The 23,173-nt window shown below is 39.8% G+C and overlaps 1 protein-coding gene across 1 annotated transcript in view; it reads left to right on the top strand.

Annotated features, from left to right (window-relative positions):
* The window catches only part of LOC121441921 (oligophrenin-1), a 358,753-nt gene that overhangs the window by 98,287 nt on the left and 237,293 nt on the right, over positions 1-23,173 (top strand). The window contains exon 3 of the mRNA XM_041643322.1: positions 13,725-13,820. Within this exon, the coding sequence (XP_041499256.1) occupies positions 13,725-13,820 (96 nt within the window). The remainder of the gene's footprint in view (positions 1-13,724; positions 13,821-23,173) is intronic.

Genomic DNA, 23,173 nt, shown 5'->3' with positions numbered 1-23,173 from the left:
GAGGGACTACTGTACGTGTTGCACTCAACAGGGCCTACTTCCGTTTCACAGATGAGATCCTAACTGTTCTAGCCTTTCCATAGGGCTAGAATAGTCTCGTTTGCATTTCTTGTTATTTTTTTTTAGTGATTGTTATTTATGAGTCATTTTACTCCTTTCCATATATACATATGCAATTGATAGTGAGAAACCAGTGCTAATCAAGAGAACAATGACTGAAAAAGTTCCTGTTTTTTACTCACAGTTCTTTGTTTATGGGTACCACATTTATTTATTTACCTACTCATCCAATTGAGGAAATTTTGTTGCTTCCAAGTTTTATCACTCACGAATAATGCTGCTATAAATGTCTTTGTGCAGATTTTTGGGTGAACATATTTTAAGAGTTTTGAACATTTTTGTTTCCTAGAAAAATTTTAACTAAAAAATTAGTATACAAAACAACGGGCTTAATTATAAGATATTTGCTCATACATAGCACAGATTTTGCAAAAATAAGACTTTCAATACATAGCACAGATTTTGAAAAAATATGACTTTTACAAAAATGCCTGTCATGCTTGCAGCAGTTATGCTAATGTTCTCTACATCATTTCAACTGCAGTATAAGTGCCACCCAGGTGAGCCCTGGTCATACATTTTTGACGTGGTAAAATATCAAGGACTGAAATTGAAATTGCTGTTTTTTATGTATTGCTAGTTTTAAAATATCATTAATATTTTCACAAGGCTCATCTTGCTATATTATTAATATTTTCAGACATGTTATCTTACTATATTGTTATTAATATTTTCAGACAGGGTCTTACTACGTAGACTAGACTGATCTGGAATTCACTATATAACCTGGGCTGGCCTCAAATGAAAGATCTTCCTGCATCAATCTCCCAGAGCTTGGATTGTAGGTTTGATTTGCCATGCCAAGCTATTGTTTAATTTTAGAAGAGGATTAAATTGTCTTCCTAACTGGCTGCACCATTTTGCATTCCCACCAACAATGAGAATTCTAGTCTTCCATATCCTCATCAGTTTATAATGTTGAACATATGTGTGCATATGTATTCTATGTATAGGCATGAGCATAGATTGTCTTACAATTTTTTCAATTAGGTTATTTGTTTTTTATTGTTAATTTTTAAGACCTCTCTGTATGTTTTGGATAGCAGACTTTTTAAAATCATATCTTTTGCAAAGTTTTTTTTTAGTCTGTAGCTTATGTTTCTTGACATTGTCTTTCACAGAGCAGAAGCTTAAAAAAATTAATTAATTAAATTAATTATCAACTGTTTCTTTCATCAGTTATTCTTTTTTTGTGGGTAGGGGGAATGTTGAGATAGCACTTCTCTGTATAGCCCTGGCTGTCCTGGAATTCACTCTGCAGAGCAGCCTGGCCAAGTGCTGGAATTAAAGACATGCACTACCACCACCCAACTCATCAATTATTCTTTGATATTGTCTGTAAAATGTCATTGCCATTTTTAAGGCCATTCTGGTTTTTCCTTAAATTATTTTTCAGGTGTTTTTTGTTTTACATTCTTTTATGGTCAGGGGGTCCGAAAAGAGGATTTCTTTCTTTCTTTCTTTCTTTCTTTCTTTCTTTCTTTCTTTCTTTCTTTCTTTCTTTCTTTCTTTCTTTCTTTCTTTCTTTCTTTTGACATGGTTTCTCAAAACCTATCTTTGGCTGTCCTGGAACTTACTCCGTAGAGCAGGCTAGCCTTGAACTTACAGAGATTCACCTGTCTCTTCCTCCTGAGTGCTGAAATTAAAGGCATGCACCACCAGGCCCAGCTACTTTGGAGGATTTCAATCTTGTAGAATTTATCAAGGCTTATTTATTGTTGTACTGAATCATATATCCTGGGAAATTTCTTCGTGAACTTGAGAAAACTGTAGTTTCTTAGTAGAAATGCTTAAAAGTCTTTATAGATGTATGTTGTATCTAACATGTTTGCAGGTTTGTTAATGTCTTACATTTTTTTTCAATATTCTACCTGGTTGTTTTGTCTATTTTTAAATATGTCACACTAGTATATCTAGTTTTTGTTGATTTGTCTATTTATAAATTGCTGTTTTTTGTTTCAATGATCTTTGTTCAATGTTATATTCGTAATTGTTAATATCTTTCTGATGGATTTTGTCTGTTATTATTATTAAATTTCTTGTCTCTAGTCATACTTTTGTCTTTTTTATTTGCTCTTTTTTACTCATTTTATTTTTTTATGTGTTGGTGTGTTTACCTGTGTGAGTTTATGTTTACCACTTCTAAGCAATATTTCAGAGAGGCCAGAAGAGTTTTTCATATCTCCTGGGATGGAAGTTACAGGTGGTATGAGCTGCCACGTGATCAGTAAGAACCAACCTTAGGTCCTCTGTAAGAGCATTAAGGTAGAGTTGACATTAGTGATTTTTTTCCAATTATGTTGTATCTATTTATGGAAAATAAATTTTTCATATATTCTGATTACTGTTTCTCCTCCCCAAACTCCTTCCATCTCCTCCCCCACCTTGTTAGAAAACAAACAAACAACTTAAAAAACAAAACAGAATTTGCCCAAACAAGCAAACAAAAGGAGTCAAACAAAAAGCGTAAGAATCATGTACAAAAGAGACACACTCATTTGTACACACAGAAATCCCATAAAACCACAGAATATGTAACCATAATATAGAAGAAGAAGACCTGTAATGTAAAAAAGTTGTACAGATACAGCCTTATGAGACAACTTTAAAAGACTGAGTTTGTTTTGTATTAACCATCTACTGTGGGCATGGGATCTGGCCTTAAGTGTGGTTTGTATACTCAATGAGATCCAGTTGGAGAAAACTAATTTTTCCTTTCCAAGTGGTTATCAACTGGAGATAGCTTTGCTTAGGGATGGGGGCTTGTGTCCACTTCCCCTCTCAGCTGGGACCCCATGTGGATTAGACCCATGCCGGCTCTATACATTCTGCCACAGTCTCTGCTAGTTCCTGTGTGTGTTTGCTCTGTTGGCCTTTGTTTCCTTGGTATCTTCCATTCCCATTTGCTCTTATAATCTTTCTGCCTCCTCTTAAACAAAGTTCCCTGATCTCTGAGTGGAAGAATTTGATGAAGACATCCTGTTTGGCAATGTGTGTTTTAAGGTACCTCACTTTCTGCATGTTGTCCAGTGGTGAGCCTCTGCATTTGGTTTTATCTACTGTGGGAGGAAGCTTCCTTAATGATGACTATGCAAGACACTGATGTATGAATACAGAAGAATGTCTTTTGGAGTCACTTCTTCGCTATGTACCTTTAGCAAAATAATAGTATTTGAGTTTTCCCTTGGCCCATAGCCTATCTAGTCTCAGCTTCTTAGCCATCCCAAGCACTGTTAGGGATGGTCCTTAAATCCAACCAGATATTACCTGGTTATGCCCACAAACTTTGTGCCACTATTGCAGCAGAACATCTTTCAGGTATGTCATCATTGTAGATTGTAGGGTCGATAGCTTGTGTTTTGTTTGTCTTTCCCTTTTGTTAGTGTACAGAGTACCTTAAAGTACTCGAAATACTAGTCAGTAGGAGTGAAGGCTCTAGGTAGGCACCAGCTCCACTTCTCCATGTTCAATGAGTTGTGTAGGCATTGTCTTCAGCAATAAAGCCTTACCATTAGTTGGTGAAGAGCAACCAATAGTTTTGGTGATAGTCTAGTTTGTTTGAAAATTTTCTTAGAGTCCTCTTGGCCAACAATTTGATTAGATATAATTCATAACCAGAACTGGAGGTTTCATTTGGTGGCAAGAGATGTCTAGTTGGAGCTTTGTCTCCCCTGTTACTTTGTTATTCCATTTTGATTTCTTTCACATATGTATATATTTTAAGAAGCTTTTACTGTATTAGGTCTCTAACAGCCCCTCAAATCGCCTGTAGTTTTAGCTGCCCCTTACCGCATTCCCTTCCTTACACCTTTCTTCCTTTCTACTCCCTGTTTGATCCTTCCGTTCCAGTCCCCTCTACTGTCCTTCTATAACTATCTATTCTATTTTCCCTTCTTAGGTAGATCCATCCCCTCATCAAGCCCCTTACGCTGTACCAAACCTCTGGTTATGTTGATTATAGACTGTTTATTGATAACAACTAATATCTACACATAAATGTGTATGTACCATGTGTGTCATTTTGGGTCTGGATTAACTCACTCAGGATGACTTTTTTCTAGCTCCATCCATCCATTCATTCATTCTAACTCCATTACCTGCAAATTTCATCATTTTTAAACAGCTGAGTAATATTTCATTGTGCAAATGTAATGCACTTTCTTTATCCACCTTTTTGTTGAGGAAAATCTAGGTCATTTCCAATTTTTGACTATTATCAATAAGTAGAGCAGCAATGAATATGGTTCAGAAAGTGTGTCTCTGGTAGGTTGGAGAGTCCTTTGGCTGTATGCACAAGAGCCGTGTAGCTGGATATTGAGGTAGGTCTGTACTGTCCACACTATGGGACTGTATGTGAGCTAGAAAAGGGGCCGGAAATTGACACACACACAAATACATAGACAAGGGGAAACAGGTCATCCTTGAAACAAGAATGCCAAGAATGCCAACTTTATTGTAATATGGAGCAGCTTATATAGTGCTCTGGCCACGCCTCAGCTCTCGGGATCTTTCAGCTGCAGCTACCAGAAACTGCTCTCCTGTCTCATACTCAGAGCAGCTGCAAACACAGGAAAACAAAGCAGCTGCAAGCATAACAAATTGTTTACAGGAAATTCAGGGTCTGGGAGTCCACAGCCCCCCAAAGCTCCCCCTTTTCTATATAATTAGCACTAACTTTTTTAACTGGCCCGGCTGTGGCATAAGTATGATGGAAAAAAGGAGAGCAACTAACCATATGCAAATCCCACAAGAAATCCAACTGCTCTTATAAGCTGGAAAATGCCCTAGTGAGCATATTCATTCTACGTTAAACATGAATGATATTAAATGCTGGTGCTGGCTACAAGATAGTCACAGCAGCTGTCTGGTTGATGACAATTCCAGCTGCCATGAAGGAGGCCTCAGCAGTGACAATAGTGGCCACCTGTGGTGATCCTGAAGTCTCAGCTAGGATGGCTCGGCAGCCTTCCTTGAACTTCAGATTATCCTGTCTCTGCCTCCTTCAGCAAATCCTCCAGCAAGCATCACCACAATCTGCCAGAGCAGCAGTCAGGCTTGGGGACCTTCCATGGCTACTGCATGAGTTCCCTGGGTCCTATGGGAAAGCCTGCCTCTCACGCAGCAGACTCTTGGGCATGTAGAGCCAGGAACCACTGCCCCCTTCCCCTCGCTCCACCCCTGCCTTCTCCATTCGCTGCACCAGATGGGCAGCCCAGAGGGGTCTGAGTGGCTCTGGCTTGCCTTGACTCCAGCACTTGTTGCCGCAGTTTCCAGTGCTCCTGGCACTATGACAGTGTCCCCCTCAGCCCTACAACCTCTAGTAAACAAATTTGGGAATTTGGGTATTGTTCTCTATACTACTTTCTGCTATTTATTGGGCGAAGTTCTTTGGGGGTATTCACAGCACCATTTCAAGAGGTCTTGGTGCATCAAACCACATTAATCTGGAATGAATCCGCATGTTCTCATTTTCTGTGGAAACAAAAGCAGAACCTCTTTTCCAAAGCAACATATCCTTAGATGCATATTTTAAAAAGTCAAGATACCTTTCTTAGCAGTTCTCAGAATCAAATCTCTCTCTCCAGTCAAGAAACCAAAAGACAAAACAATAATATACATAATCCAAATTCTCTGTGGACATTCTGTCTTTATATGGCTTATTTTTTTACTCCTTTTAATATGATTGCCTATACTCTGTCTCTTTAAAAACTTACTCTTTTCGTTCCATTCTTTTAATCTGACTGTCTATACTCCATCTCTTTAAAAACTTACTCTTTTTATTCCATTCTTTTTGAGGCCTTTAATTCACTCTCCCTAATTCTGAGGGCGATCTCTCAGTGTGTCTCTAGTTCCTGATCTCACTTGGGGCCTCCACCTGTATGTGTCCGCATGTACTACATATCTAAACATGAGTCGGGTAAGGAGCTAGAGATTGACACACATAAATACAGAGACACAGGGACACAGGACATCCTTGAAACAAGAATGCCAAGAATGCCCACTTTATTATGTTCAGGAGCAGCTTATATAGTGCTCTGCCCACGCCCCAGCTCTTGGGATCTTTCAGCTGCAGCCACCAGAAACCACTCTCCTGTCTCATGCTCAGAGCAGCTGCAAACACAGGAAAACAAGTTCCTTTGCTCAAAACAGCTGCAAGCATAACAGGTTGTTTACAGGAAATTCAGGCTCTGGGGGTCTATAGCCCCCAACAAAGTTCCATTCCCACCTTCCTGAGGAACCACTACATTGATTTCCATAGTGACTATTCAAGTTTGCACTTCTACCCCAATAGATAAGTATTTGCGTTTCTCTACAACGTTGCCAGTATGAGCTGTCATTTGTTTTATTGATCTTGACTATTCTGACAGGTGTAAGATGATGTCTCAAAGTAGTTGTGATTTGAATTTCCCTGAGGACTAGGATATTGAATGTTTCTTTAAATGCTTACCAGTCGTTTGTGTTTTATCTTTTGAAGATTCTCTTTTTAGATCTGTACCCCATTTTTAGTTGGGTGATTTGTTTTCTCAATGTCTGGTTCTTTGCGTTCCTTATGTATTTTAGATATTAGCCCTTCATGGGATGTGTAGTTGGTAAAATATTTGTTCATTATCTAGCTTTCCAGTTTGTCCTTCACCACACAGAAGCCCTCGGTTGCTTGGTTAGAGTTACCCAATAATATTTTTGAGGCTATTATGAAAGGTCTTATTTTCCTAATTTCTTCCTTTGACAACTTGTCAAAAATCAGACAGCTCCTGATTTTTCTATTCTTCTACTTTGCTGAAAGTGTTTTCCAGCTGTTATCAGTTTCCTGATGGAATTCCTAGAGTCATTTCTATATCTTATCATCTCTAAATAAAGCTACTTTGACTTCTTCCTATTTGTATCTCCTTGACTTCCTTCAGTTATCTCATTGCTCTAGTTAGACTTCAAGTACTGTATTCAATAGGTATGGAGAAAGTGGATAACCTTGTCTTGTTCCTGATTGTAGTGGAATTGTTTTGAATTTCTCTCCATTTACTTTGATGTTGGCTATAGCCTTGCTGTATATTGCCTTTATTATATTTAGGTATGCCCCTTTTTTTACCCCTAATCTCAAGTACATTTTTTGTTTTATGGGGACAGGGTTTCTCTGTGTTATATTCCTAACTGTCATGGACCTAGCTCGTGTAGACCAGAGTGGCCTTGAACTCACAGAGATCTGCCTGCCTCTGCCTTCAAGTGCTGTGATTAAAAGCATGCACCACCACTGCCCGGCTCTCATGTATGTTTCCATTATTTGTAGATTTTGTCTTTTCATAGCGTCCTAGATTTCCTGGATGTTTTGTGCCTGGATTTGTTTAGATTTAGTATTTTCTTTAACTGAGGTATCCATTTCTTCTATCTTGTCTTCCATGACTGAGATTCTCTGTTTCCTCTCTTGTATTCTGCTGGTGGACTTACCTCTGAGGTTTTTGTTTGCCTTCCTAAACTTTTCATTCCCTGTTTTACCTTACTTTGGGCTTTCTTTAGTGTTTCTATTTTTACTTTGTTGTCTTAAACTATTGCTGGGGGCTCACGTCTTCCTTGGGGGAGCAGGTGAAAAAGCACAGTGTTAACGTCTCTGACAATGGGAGTCAGGTAGAAGGCATAGAGCAGACTAGTTTATTTACCAATGGAGAGAAGCTTCTATACTCTCCCAGCACCTAGGCATTCGGAGCCACTGACAGATGACATGGCATGATCTCCCCTCATTAGCTAGGCATCGTCAGGACCTCTGACAGCACCTGTTGCTAGGCCCTCAGGAAACATTGCTGGGTAGTCCCTCTTTAGCTAGGCATAGTCAGGACCTCTGATAGTACCAGACAGACTCCAGGTTTGCTCCTTTTGGCTTGGTAGGCCTTAACTTCTTACATTCAAGTGTATTTATCATTCATTCTACTATTTGTGTTTTCACAGACTTCCTTAAAGGATTTATTCACACCCTCTTTAAGGTCTGTGAGTGTATTACCAGTGGCTATTTTGAAATCCTTGACTTGGGCTTCAGCTATATTGCATTTTGCAGGGCCTACTGTAGTAGCATTGCTGGGTTCTGAAGGAGTCACATTGTCTTGGGTGTTAGTGATTTTGGCTTTGTGCTCGTGTCTCAGCGTCTGTGTTTGCGAGGACTGCGTTTCTAAGTGTTGATAACTGTTTTCTTTGGGTGGGTCTTAAGTTCCTTGTTTCTGCTGTCCTCTCCGGACCTTGGGAAAACAGTGACTATGGCTTTCTTGGTAGGGAGTGCTTCTGAGTCCCTTTCAGGTGTGGCCTCTGTGGGTCCCATATAAAATGTGTTTCCTGGTATTGGGGTCTGACAGGAAGAAATGTGGGTGGGCTAGAAGTAGTGCTGGGACTGAGAGGGTCCATAGGATGAAGGAAATCTTGATCTGCCTTGAGTTTAGGCAGAATCCCCAGGGAGTGGCATCTTTTACTGTGGTGGGGATGTGACTGAGGTGATTTATAATGGAGGACAGGAAGGAGAGAAAATCACCTCCTGATTTTCAGATTGGTGTTGACAGAGGTCCCAGGTAGAAAGTACATCTAGGTATTGGTGGCTGACACAAAAAGATGGGGTGAGGGAGGAAGGCTGCATCCTGGAGAGGTTCTACACAGTTCCCAGGGAATAGAGGTAGAGAGGGAGCTGAGTTCTGTTACAGGGCTGGGTAAGACTAGGGAATTTGCAATGGGGGAGAGGAAGGAGAGTGAAAATCAGCCCTAGGTACTTTTAACAACTGAGCCATACATATCTCCAGCCCCATTTTGTTTTGTTTGCATTTTAAAGACTGAATCTCATGTGGCCCAGGCTGTCCTTGAACTGGCTATGTAGCCAAAACTAGCCTTGATTACTAATTTTTCTCCTGGTACCTCTCAAGTGATGGAATTAATAGGCACGGTTTTCTATAAAAAATTGCTTTGAGGCCATCTCCCATTTTGTTACTTGTTCCATGGTATATTTCAAGGAACAATTTGTACTAAATACATACTGTTTTGGAACACGAGCTATGGTTTTCTGTGTCTGTGTCGTGGTGTTTTATTAAGAAGTGAACATTGGGCCTTTGCAATGACTTAGCAGGTAATGGCATAGGCAGCCTGGGTGTGATCCCCAGCACCCATATGATAGAAGGGAGAGGAGTGACTCCAGAAGGTGGCTCAATGTTTCACAGTACTTGTCGCTCTTCCACAGGAGCTGGGTTTCCTGAGTTTGGCTCCCGTTACCCATATGGCACCTTACTACCTTACCATATGGCACCATAACTACTGTGCCTGCTGATTTGATGCATTATTCCCAGCATGTTTTATAGACATATGTGCAGGCACACACAAACATACACTCAAAATAAAAAAATAAATAAAATCTTTCAAAAGTATTTCTAAATAATAAAACGTGTCAGTTCTTAAAATTAAATCATTTATTTTTCCCTACAGTTTACCATTGATGTTCCTTGTTGTTTGTTTGTTTCTTGACATTTTAGATTTACAATCATTCTGTAAAGCGGGTATTCTTTTTTTTTTTTTTTGTAATGAACCTACTGAAGTCTGTGGTAGGTTAGTTCATTGACTGTTTAATGTTTGGATAACAGTTTCATTAAATAATTTGAACTAATACACTTACTAACCTTGACTTCAGCATGTCTTTTGTGTTTTGGGATATATCTTTAGCACTCAGCCAGACAGTTTATAATTTGACCTTTGCTTACCTTATGCTTTTCTTTTGGCTTGTGCATGGTTAGTTAGTTTTGGATGACCAGGGACTTCTCAAGTCTCTCTTGGGCATTCACACATCTCAAGGCATGTATCTATTCGCATGCAAAAATGTCTTTCTATATTTCTAGTAATAGCTTGGGGCCTTTCAAAGGACCCTGTGAGCAAGCCATTCTCTGTTCTGTTATTCTCCAATTTTTTAATCAAATATCTTGATTACACTCTTACTAAACCAGTTTGCTAAGCTTCTTCCTGCTAATACAACTTAAAATAATTGTGAGTGTTTGCTTTTTGACATTGTCATTAGTATCTTTTAGGCAGAATTAGTTTCAAGTCAGGACAATGAAGCTCTCTCTCAGGATCCGTCAAATTGGAGGAGTAGAGAACTTTTTTTAGCGTTGGGACTTAAAACCTTCAGGCACATTTTGCCCCTTCTGTGGCTTCTGAGCTGTTGGTTTGCAGTTATTGCAGTTGTGGTGGTGTTTCCAGTATTGCTGCAGAATGGGAAGACAATACTTTTCTTAGGATAACTTGAGTGTATCACAAAGGAATTCTGGTTTTTTTTTCCTTGAATAAACAATCCTCAACTTAAGTCTTTAGTTGTGTATTTGCAATAGATATGGTAAGGAATTAGCCAGGAGAGAGAAAAGAAAGGCTAAAGACTCAGTTTGACCTCAAGCAGTGAGAGCCAATTTTTTATTATTTTAAGAGGTTGTCACCCCAAGAGCCTGCTGGGAACAGGAGAATGTACCTGCCATGTGGGATCTGAGAATCTGATTTTATAGTTGAGAGAAGGTAGCAGGGAGAACCTGTCTGCCTTTACTGAACCCAGGAGCTACTTTTTGTAGAAAGGATGTGAGATAAGTCAGATTGCTTTTGTAACCTCTGAGCTCTAGGATGTGTGCTGGGGTTTGCTGCTTGCTACCATTTCATGGCCTTGGGCAGATTTCTTGGAACTTTGGGCCTGTTTTATGGCCATAATTTTGTAGAGGGGATATTCTTTATTTGAGGCCCTTCACATATAAAGGATAGAGAGAGTCATTTTCTTTCTGGTGGCCTCTTGATGGTGGAGGGGATATTGTTTTGGAGTTTTGGGGTCTGGAGTGACTCCAAAAGAAGTATTATTTTTATTTTGTCCTGTGTGGTGGCCTGAGTGATGTCAGTGCTTTGATCTGGGAAGAACGTCTGTAAAATGTTGAAAAGACAGGATTAAAGTAGGGGGGCCATTAAGGGGATGAACCAGGATAAGATGGAAACAAAAACTCATCCAGAGGAAGAGGCTTGGTGTTGAATTTTCTGAGCCTGGTTCTGTAGTGGCATTTCACTTGTATTTTAATAAATAAAGCTTGCTCAAAGATCAGAAAAGGAAAATAGCCACACTGGCCAGCCTTAGAGACCAAGCAGCAATGGCCCACACCTTTAACCCAAGTAACCATACTGTTTTGCCATAGAAACCAGGCAGTAGGTGTGCACACTCTTAATCCCAGAGCTAGAAAGGATTATAAAATGGGTGGAGACAGCTCTCTGTCTTAGTCTCATTCTGAGATTTCCTGGAGGCAGGATCACCATTTTCAGACTGAGGTCTAGGTAAGAACCAGGGGCTGGCTGCTTTGCTTTTCTGATCTTGAGGTTGAACCCCAATATCTGTCTCCAAGTTTTTATTAATCATGCTTCATGGTCCCTATGTCTTTGACCCCCATCTTGAACTAGCTTGGGTTTGTTGGTGTGGAAGCAGCATTATTTCTGGAGGAAGACACAGATTGCTTCATTGACAGCAGTCAGGAGATCTAGCTCTCTTTGATATTGGAGTATGACATTGGCCAAAGAATCAAACTGATCCCTAATGGTGTCAAGCTGATCTAAAATTTCTTTTAAGGCTTTCTCAGAGCTGGTTAGACAGAGAGGCTAACTGATGTAAAGAACCCCCCACTCCTACTGTTCCTAGTCTGAGTCCTGAAGTGGACTCTTGCCCAGAGTGGCAAGAAGAGTGATGAGTTTGATGGCCCTTTAGCTCGGTGAAAGGTATTGATATTGAGGAAAAACCAGGACGGTGAAGGGGTTTCCAGGAGCTGACAGATACAGCAGGTTTAGCTTGAATAGAACGCGGTGGTAGGGGAGTATTTCAAAGGATTTTCCTGGAGCAGATGAGTTAAATCTTCCTCCCTATCCCCAGCAATACTAGAAATCAGCAGAGGACTCAGTCAGATTGAAAATGAGAAGGCCAGATAGGCAGATAGTGCCAGAAGGGCCATCTGGGATGAAGCGGCTCAGACAGTCTTGTGGTACAAAGGTGGTGATTGGGACATTGTTGCATTGGTAAAGTTGGAAGGAACTGACATAGTTATACCTAGGAAGTGGGGGACCTATGAGCACATTAGGGGACCCTGTGAAGTAGTCTTAAAGTCCCTAGGGCAAATGTGGAGGAGCGAGTTTTACAAAATTTTGCCAAAAGATGAGAGTTATGTCCCATTTAGGAAAGCCCTCCTCTGTTTCAAGGGTTCCCCAGTATCTTTGCAGGTGGAGTAAAAGCCCAGTGGTAATGTAAGCCAGGCCAGCAGAAGGATAGGGAGTGGTTGGTTAGCAATTTGAGATACCCAGAGAGGAGACAGAGAGAAATGCCCTATATAAACTGGAAGGGGCACTTGGAAGCCCAAAAAAATCCAGTCTCTCCTCTTGGGCTATTTTTTTTTTTGAGACAGGGTCTTTGTAGCTCTAATTGTCCTGGAACTCACTATTTAGACAATGGTGGCCTTGAACATCGACCTGTCTACCTCTGCCTTCTGAGTGCTGGGATTAAAGGTGTGTGCCAGGGTTTTTAGAGTCTTTCTCCCAATTTAGGGTTGGTCAGTTTGAACAAGGACAGGGTGACTGATTGGCCCACAGCTGTGGCATCTGGTTTGCCTTGAATTCATCAGTCTGTCCATCAGCAGGGGGCCATACTTAGAGGAGAAAAACCTAGCAAGCCTTTGTTTTAAGGCATTAGGTTTTTTTCTCAGCCTGCTGTCTTAGAAGTTAACCATTTTTATTACCTAACTGGGGCTTCTTTCCCTATCTCTCTGCCTATCATGGAATCTGTCCAACTCCTAGTCCCCCAATCCCTTCTCTCAGAGGTCACTCTGTTATTAGGGATTTTGGGGTGCAGCCACTCTGACTGCTTTCCAGCTGTCAAAAGGGGTGATGTAGACGGGGCAGAAGTTTGAGTGCCTCAGAGGAGTGTTGATCTAATAGGCCATGATTAAACCTAATAGATGGCAAAGAGCCAGACATAAAGACAGTCACGTGATGACAGTGCACATCCTTGGAGTGTGCTCTGTGACAGAGTGAGCATCTGTAACATACAAAAAAGTGAGACTGTTAGGATTACTATATTTTTTCTTTAATTTTTTTAGATGTTAAAATAGTTGGGGAAGCATATGGCAGAAAGAGGACAGACAAGAAAACCATATAAAAACCCTTGTCGGTCTTCGTCACAGGTATTAGCAAGACTGATGTTTTTGTCACTATTGTCCATTACAAGATGGCTCAAGAGCTTGAGGCATCTTTTATTGGCAAGCATAAGTTAAGAGGTCCAGCCATTTGATCTCCTTTATTATAACCTTGTGGGGAACATTAAGAAATAAAGTTAATGAAGATTTCTCAACCTCACGATTAGAATACTTTTGTAGCCCTGTAGAAGAATATGTGACTTTATAAACAGCTTTTGTTCCATCAGACTCCCATGTAGGGAACAAACACCTGGAAACTTTGGAAGTAAGTATTGATGAAAATTTCCTGACTTCCTCGAATGCAAGTTGCTGCTTGCCGGAGGTCCCTCTGTATTTCCCATGTGCTGTACCCGTGAGCAGGACGGCAGCGCTGACCGTCTCCCCTGCCCTCTTCCTTTGCAGATTACTCTTCTGCGGTCCAGAAGTTTTCCCAGACGCTGCAGTCGTTTCAGTTTGATTTCATCGGGGACACTCTGACCGATGATGAGATCAATATTGGTAAGTCTTCAGCAGCGTGTGGCCATGCAACTCAGGAAGCCACCCAGACCCCACGTAATTCCCTTCTCTTCTGGATACGGAGCAGCACAGGGTCCCCCTCATCCCTTTTGCTCTAGTGCAAGGCCCTAGGAGGCTGCTTAAGAATGCTAAGGAAACATCCTTTTTACTAACATTTCCCCCTCATGTAGAAGCAGTGAAGGGGTCTCCTGAACCTCCACTGAAGCCACTGGCTAGCCTGAAGGGAGACTTTTCTTTATTTTTTTCTTTATTTTTTCACATTGTAAATTATATTTATTTGCTTCTTTGTTACCCATCTTTTCCACTAAAACATAGGTTCTATGTAATGGAGAATGTTGCCGTCTCCCAGTCCTGGATTGCTGCTTGGTGGTCTCTCTCTCTCTCTCTCTCTCTCTCTCTCTCTCTCTCTCTCTCACACACACACACACACACACACAGACACACACACACACGACGTAAATACACACACAGATTCAGTTCTATGTATTTTTTTCTCTTTGTTTAGCTTTTCTGAGGCCAACCCTTAATTTTATGTTCAGTTGTGATGCCCAATGCCAAAACTACAAAATCATCCTAATTTGAAACCACCCACAGGTCAGGGAACCCTGATTGCTCTTCGAGCAGATGAGGGAGGGGGACTTGATCGGGGGAGGGGGAGCGAAATGGGAAGCGGTTGCGGGGAGGAGGCAGAAATCCTTAATAAATAAATAAATTAAAAAAAATTAAAATTGCAAGCACAGATTATACACATATATCTAGAGTCACACAAGTATATAGATCTAAAATCATAAAGAAAAAGCAGATGGAGAGAGCAGGATGTGAGCAGCCTAGTCATTCACCCCAAAAGCAAAATCATATCACTATATGTTATATGTAATAAATATACATTATACATTGTAAGTCAAGAAATACTATCTGTCACACATTACCTGGAATGCACTATCTAATATAGTAGTCACCAGTTACATATAGTTTGCAAGTAGAGACTTTTCTTTAAATCATCTACTAAGTTGACTGTGAGATGTTGGACAAGCTGTTTCTCTTTGAGCCACACTCCTGTCTTCTGAAATTACAGTTAGTATCTCTCTGAAAGCTATTACAGAGGACATTGAACAGGAGGTAAAAGGACTTTTGTGTTTATTTTTATTCTCATGAATTAAAGCAAGGACCTGAGCAAACTAAGGTTCTTGTGCCAAATGCCCCTCCCTACGTCTTTTTGCATGTAAATTTCATTGGGACCTAGCTACACTTATCTAAGCGTTTATGGGTGTTTTGTTTGGCAGAACAGCATTAGGTAGCACTGATAGTGACCGATGCCCTTCAAAAAAATTTTTTTTTTGGTAGGGAAAATGTGTTTATTTTAAGCATCAATTACAGCACCAATACCAAGAACTCTACAAATTCAGATATTTAATTGCCCTTCAAAATTTAAGAGATAAACTACATTCTGACTAGATTGAGTTTGCTGACCTTGGAGTTCAGCATACTATTTGCTGGGTTGGCCATGGCATCTAGGCCAGAAGCACAGAGATTTCTTTGCGTTCAATGCAAGCTTAGTCTATATGGTGAGCTTCGGGCCAGCCAAAGATGCAATAGTGAGGCCTAGTGCGACCCTGTATCAAAAAAAGAATATTTTCCAGATGAGAGCGATGAACACACAGCTGTTATGAGGAATAATACTGTTACTAAAAAGAAGTGATGTTTGCAGTTACATTTATAGTCCCAAGGATTAAAATACAAAACATTATGATAAAATCTCATTGTAGCTAATTTGAATGATTTGTAAATGTATAAAGGATGCAATTACTTGTGCTATTCATCCATAGTTAGAAGCATATTAGGCATACTGGTATATCAACTTCTGAATATTTTCTCGTATACTTACTATCTTCTTTAAAGGATTTTCTTTTCTCTTTTTCTTTTTTTTTTCTTGAGACAAGGTTGCTGTGTGTCCCAGGCTGGCAGTGAACTTAAAAGAGTTATTTTGTTTTTAATTGCGTATTTCCATATGTATCTATCTGTAGATATGGACAGATGAGTGTCGTGCTGGAAGAGGCCAGAGAGCCAGATCCCCTGCAGCTGGAGGTGGTTGGGAGGCATTGATCATGGGTCCCGGGAACCGCAGTTAGGTCCTCTGCAAGAATAGTACCTGGTTTTAACTGCTGAACCATCCCTGTAGTCCTTGGCTTTGAACTCTTGATTGTCCAGTCTCAGCCTCTCAAGTGCTGGGATTGGAGGCATAGATCGCTCATATATCCATGTTCTTCGCATGGAAACTACTTCTTAATGAATATAAAATTTAGGCTGGGGATATAGCTCAGTTGGTAGAGTACTTTTCAGCTCTGCAAGAAACTCCAGATTTGATTCCCAGCACTGCATAAATTGTAAGGGGTTGCACACACCTATCTATAATCTCAGCTCTTGGAAGGCAGAAGCAGAGCATCAGAAGTTCAAATGTATCCTTGGCTGCATAGTCTAGCCTGGGCTATATAGATCCTGGCTCAAGTGTGTGTGTGTACATATTTTTTAGTAGGCTCAAATGGTGACATTTTATAATTTGTACTTAACATTTTACACAGCAAATTTAATTTTCCATTTAAATTTAAATTTCTTTCTAAGTTTCATGAGAAAGCAAGGACATTGTTTCATCCACTGCTCTTTTGCCAACACCTAAGAGAATGCTAGGTATACATTAGCTGCTGAATGCATGTTTACCAAATGAGAATAATAGATATATCAGCATTAGTATATTTTATTTATATATTTGATATAATTACAGTTTATTTTCTACTTAGCTACTTTTGGGATTCACCTTATTTATAGTTTTCACTATTTTAGATGGTATCATGATAAATATCTTTGTATTAATAACATTGATGAATATTTTAATTAAATGTGGTTGTGAACCTAGTGAGGTTGGTACTTGTATTTGAGTTATTACAATCTGATTGGATTTCTTTCTACTTATGCAGGTAGGTCCTGGTCCAAGAGCCTGACTTACTAAGATTATTAATGGCTCTGGAGGCCGACAGCCTAAGTTTGACTTGCAGATCTACAACTTATTTAGTGTGTTACTTGGGCAAGCAATTTCACCTCTTTGAATGTTAATTTTTTTAATCTGTAAGATGAGTATATAAGTTACTTTTTTATTACTGTGACCAAATTAAGGAAAGCCAGATTTATTTTTTCTCAGTTATTGACTAGCAACTATATGCTAGATACCAAGCTAAATAATTTACATACATTCTAATCTACATGGGTTATTCTATTTATTCCACATAGACTTATGAGGTAAATTATATTCCATAGTTCACAGAAGAGAACAATGGAGGCTCAATAGGTTCAAGTAAAATTGCTAATATCCCACAGCTAATACACAAACCTCGAACCTGAAGCAGACATGAAACCCCAAAAACTTTTAATTCTGTGATGGTTAATATGTTCAGTTTGACAGGATTATAAAAATACAGGAGAGAAGCTTCAGGACATACTTGGAAAGAGTTATCTAGATTATGTTAGCCTCTCAGAATAACTGTAAGGAAGCCAGACTGTGGTGGCACACACCTTTATTCCCAGCACTTCAGAGGCAGAGGCAGACAGATCTCTGAGTTCGAGGTCAACCTGATCTACAAAGGGAGTTCCAGGGCAGCTAGGGCAACACAGAGAAACCCTGTGTCAAGAAAAAGAGAGATAGAGTATCTGTGAGGGGTTATGTAGATTAGAAGAACTGAGTTAGAAGACCCCACTCTAAACATGAGCAACACCATTCCATGGGCTTGGGTCCTAGACTTACTAAAAAGGAGAAACTGTACTCTGTACGCATGTTCATTTCTCTCTGCTTCCTGTGGATGCCATGTGACAAGCTACCTCAAGCATTGCTCAGTCTGTCCCCACCATGGTGAACTGCACAGATAGAGAATAAACTTTCTTTCTCTAGCTAGCTTTTTATCTGATATTTTGTCACAGGACTAAGAAAAGTAACATCCATTTTAGAAGCCATGCGAGCTGCGGAAAAGACCAACGCAAACTGAAGGCACAAATGTTGTAGGCTAGAATGGAAACAAATGCCCTTATTTGAACTTGAGCTTTTCCCATTGAACACAGACTGTTCAGGGGAAGACCTGGAGCTGAACGTCAAGCAAAGCTTCAGGGAAGTTGGGATTTCTCCATGAGCTGTAGAATCATTTTTATTTCTCCTCGTATCTTACTTACTTTTCTATCACTGTGATAAGACAGCATGATCAAGGCAACTTACAGAAGAAATAGTCTCTTTGGGAATTACAGTTTCAAAGGGCGAGTCCATAACCATCATGGTAGGGAGCATGGCAGTGGACAAGCAGGCATGGTACTGAAGCAGTAGCTGGTTCACAAGTATATGTATGGCAGGCAGGCAGGCAGGGAGGAATGGAGAGTGTGTTGGGATGGTGGGTTAAGGAAATGATTGTGGGAGAAAAAGAGAACTCTAACTGGCAATAGGCAATGATGTGGACTTTTGAACCCTCAAATCCCGCCCCCCAGTGGCACACCTCCAACAAGGCCACACCTCCTACTCCTTCCCATCAGCTGAGAACCAAGCATTCAAATACACGAGCCTATGGGACCATTTTCAGTCAAACCACAACACCTAGATATATGCAGTCTACTATGAGCAAATGTACCAAGTTGCCTTTCAAATCTCTCATTAAAAGTCCATTATGGAATTCTGGGTCCTCTGCATATTCAATGTAAAATCTAATAGTCTAACTATTTCATCCTAACTAGACTTGTACAAATTCTTGCAGTGAAGCAGAGAGTGTACAACTCAAGGCCAGTAGGACATGGCAAACACTGCTACATCAGCTTCTGGAACAACTGTTTCTTCCCAACAACAGACTTCCATTAAGTCCCCAAGATTTTTGTCTCAAGGACTCCAAACAGCATCAACCTCAGCTGCTGAAGCATTGCCACTTCCTTTCACACTACCACAAATCCCAGCTTAGAAAAATGACAAACACAAAATGTGTAGTGGACACAGCAAGCCCATGAATTCTCCAAGTCACTCTCCTGTCTCCCTTAACAAAAGTTAGTTCACGGAGTCATAATCTCTGCAGGTATACCCAACTTAGTCCAGAAGCTCATAAGTACCCCAGAACAGCTATGAATGAAGCCCAAGACAATGTTTTGAACTTGCATAATTTTTCTAAATTTGATATCGCATCTCTCAGGTGGGAATTTCGTAGATGGCAAGGTTTACAGTGTAAAACAGTTGGACATATCTGCTGCAGCGATAGTCAGGTAGTAGCTGGGAGCTGATAAAGTTGCCAAGTGAGAGGTAGCGAGTGGTAGCTAAGTTAAAGAGCTATCATAAATCACATGTTAAGAAACAAAGATGTCACAGGCAAAAGCAATCAGGGAGACCACAGAAACCTACAGGAGTCTGGCAGTGCCAGGAAGTCATTTTTATTGTTGCTTGCCACTATGCTAAGTTCATATATTCTTTTTATTACACAGCACGAGTTAATGTTTATGGTGTATAATTCTCTCCTCTGTTCATTGTTCTCGAGGAAAATGGGCACAGTGTTAGATCATACTAACAGAAAAAAGAGGCACTTATGGAATTGGATATGTCATATACATGCAAGTCTTCAATAAATAACAGAAAAATAAATGAGATTTAATATTGACAAGGGATTTTACATTGCTAACATTTATTTAGACACTCTGCACACCTGTCTTTGATTATCTTGTCCCCATTGTCTTGGTTAATCTGAGAATCTAAAATGGCTGAAATACACTTAAGGGAATGCTCAAAGTCTTTAGCCATCAGAGAAATGCAAATCAAAACGACTCTGAGATTCCATCTTACACCTGTAAGAATGGCCAATATAAATAACACTTATGACAGCTGATGCTAGAGAGGATGTGGGATAAAGGGAAAACTCCTGCATTGCTGGTGGGAATGCAAACTGGTACAACTGCTTCAGATATCAGTATGGTGATTTCTCAGAAAATTAGGAAACAACCTTCCTCGAGACTCAGCAATACCACTTTTGGGTATATATCCAAAGAATGCTCAGTTATGCCACAAGGACGTGTGCTCAACTATGTTCATAGCAGCATTGTTTGTCATAGCCAGAACTGGAAATAACCTAAATGCCCCTTGACTGAAGAATAGATAAGGAAAATGTAGTACATTTACACAGTGGAATACTATACAGCATAAAAAAGATTAAATCTTTAAATTTGTGGGCAAATGGATGTATCTAGAAAACATCATATTGAGACCCAGAAAGACAAATATAATGTGTACTCACTCATAAGTGTCATAAATGCCCTTTGGGCATAAAACAAAGATAAACCAGCCTACAATTCACAATCTCAGAGAACCTAGACAACAAAGAGGACCCTAAGAGGGACATACATAGATCTAATCTACTTGGGAAGTAAAAAAGACAAAATCTCCTGAGGAAATTGGGAGCATGGGGATTATTGGAGAGGGTAGAAGGGGAGAAGAGAGGAAGGGAGGAGAATGGAGGAAAATATATAGGTCAATAAAAACATTAAAATAAACAAGAAAAAGAAAATGTGAAAGCGAATTCATATGCCCAGGAAAAAAAATCCAGTTTTATTCAGAAAAGATCCAAGATTTTATGTTTATATCACAGTCTTCGGCTTAAAGATTGCCTGCAACAATAAGCAATAATTACCAATAACAAAAGAAAAATAAGCCCTGAGTCTGAACTCAATTTTCAACAAAAAGTCACAAAGCATACAAATAAATGGAAAAGTGTGCCACATTCAAAGAAAGAAAATAATCAAAAAACAGTAAAGAAAGAAAGAAAAAAGAAAAGGCAGGGAACAAAGACATACCTCTAATTCCAGCATCTGTGAAACAGAGAGAAAAGGTTCAGGAGTTTAAAGTTATCCTTGGCGACATAGCTAGTTTGAGGCTGGGCCGAGGGGCGGGGTGGATAAGATGCTACAGATCTTATTAAAACTGCACTGACCAGTTCAGCCACTCTAAACTATTAGAACTGTACACGGTTTTCTTTTCTTCTTTTGTTATTTTCATTTTGAAATAGGTTGTCTTGTAGCCAAGGCTAGCTTTTAAACTCACTATGTGGCGGATGAGGATGATCCTCTTGCCTCCATCTCCATTTGTGGCTTTTCTTTTTTCTTTTTCTTTGGTTTTTCGAGACAGGGTTTCTCTGTAGCTTTAGAGCCTGTCGACTAGGCTGGCCTCGAACTCACAGAGACCTGCCAGCCTCTGCCTCCTGAGTGCTGGAATTAAAGGCACATGCCACCACTGCCTCACTGTGGCTTAAATTTTTGCTATAGCACCCACAGGAGCTGTTTGCTTGTTATTTTTTTAAACAATATATTTTATTTTAAAAATTATATGTTGAGGAGAATGATACTTGAGTGGAGAAGTGCTTCCACAGGCCAAAAGAAGATGGCCAAGCCTTGGAACTGGAGTCATGGGCAGTGACTAGCTGAGCCACCATACATGGGGAAGTGCTGAGAACTGAACTGCAGCTCTCTGAATGAGCAGGAAGTATTCTTAAATGCGGAACCACATCTCCTGCACCCTGAATGGAACTATAGCCTGTCTTTCACTTCGAAAAATGACTGAGGAGGTTAGCCACAGCTCCTCTTCCTTTTCTTTTTCCTCTTTCCTTCTGCCTTTTTTGACAAGTTGTCATTATACATTCAAGATTGGCCTCAATCTGACAGTCCCCAGATTTTAGCTTTCCAAATGCTGGGATTACAGGCATGCCTCACTGTGACTGGCTTGTTGCTGTTACTGTTTCTGTTGTTGTTGTTACTGTTTTGAGATAGGGTCTCATTACATAGCCTTGGCTGTCCTAGAATTCATGATGTGGAATAGGCTGGCCTAGAACTCATAGAGATCCACCTTTCTCTGCCTTTCCAGTGCTGGGATTATTGTGTGTCTAGCTTCTTTTCTTTTCATGGCTTGATTAAGTGGGATTTTAAATCAGTTAATCTTGATTCACAAATTTATACATATGTCTTTTTCATAGAGAGCCACCATTGAATTCTCCCTTTCGTATCTCAGTTTAATTTTCTGTACTTGTTTGCAGTCATATTGCACATATAATTTATTTTACTTCATATACACGCAAAATTATTTTAAAAATTTCATACAATATATTTGATATTTTTTACCTTCTCCAGCACCTCCCAGATCTTCCCAACATCTCTACCCACCTAATTTCATGTTTCTCTCTTTCTTTGAAAACCCCAGGAAAAAGTTTTTAGTCAGTCTGCCTTTCTTAAAATTTTTTACATTCCGCTTGTTTCACACAATATGACACCATAGACATTTTACTATGTTCATAAAGTTTTGTGTAATGTTCTCTTTAAGAAGCAAGGAAAATGGTCCTTTAAGTAGATACACTTAATCATTTCTTAGACATGTTTAGATTTTAATGATTTTTAATTTTTCACCATCATTAATAATGATGAGTGCTTACCTTGGCTCTAAAAGCTTTTCTCCTTGGGGTCAGAGTTATTTTTAGGCTTCCTTTCCCAATGAAGTTTGTAGGTAAAAGGGTATAAGCAGTTGTAAGTCACTTGATCAATGTTGTCAACATTATTGAAAATTTATGATGCTTTTGGAAGGCAGTGTTTATTTCAACCTAGACATTTTTCTTTGTTTTACTGAACTTCTATTTTCTCATTGTTAAGGTGGTAAAAATGAATATTAGATCTGAAACACATACAGTATGGTATCTTCCCTACTTTTATATTTTTCTTCCTTGACATTTTCCAGAGAGAGTTAATTCTTACCAGAGTCTCATTTTATTTATTTATTTTTAAAATTATTTATTTATTATGTATACAATATTCTGCCTACACATTTGCCTGCAGGCCAGAAGAGGGCACCAGACCTCATTATAGATGGTTGTGAGCCACCATGTGGTTGCTGGGAATTGAACTCAGGACCTTTGGAACAACAGACAATGCTCTTAACCGCTGAGCCATCTCTCCAGCCCCCAGAGTCTCATTTTAATATTTTGGAACAGCTTGAAATTATTGACAATGTGGCAATTTCCCTAGCCATGTTTATGGTGGTTGTTGATGATCGCGCTGGGGTTGGCTCCACAGGACATTTTCCTTCCTTTGTGTAGCCAATTTTCCTAGTCATCATTTCTTTTATCTGCAGAGGGGGGCAGGAAGTTCTCTTTAGTGACTCTTCTAATAGCACACTAGAGGATGGTCTGGTCTCCTTACTTGTGGTGAGATTTTGTTGGTGACCTAATAAAGAAAGCTTGACTGAAGATCAGAGTGCAGAGCTAAGCCACTAGTTAGCCATAGAGGCCAGGCAGTGGTGG

The sequence above is a fragment of the Microtus oregoni genome, unplaced genomic scaffold (assembly GCF_018167655.1).
Source record: "Microtus oregoni isolate MIOR12 unplaced genomic scaffold, Mior012 000084F_ref0000050, whole genome shotgun sequence".
Lineage (NCBI taxonomy): Eukaryota > Metazoa > Chordata > Mammalia > Rodentia > Cricetidae > Microtus > Microtus oregoni.
This window is presented reverse-complemented; position numbering and strand designations above follow the sequence as displayed.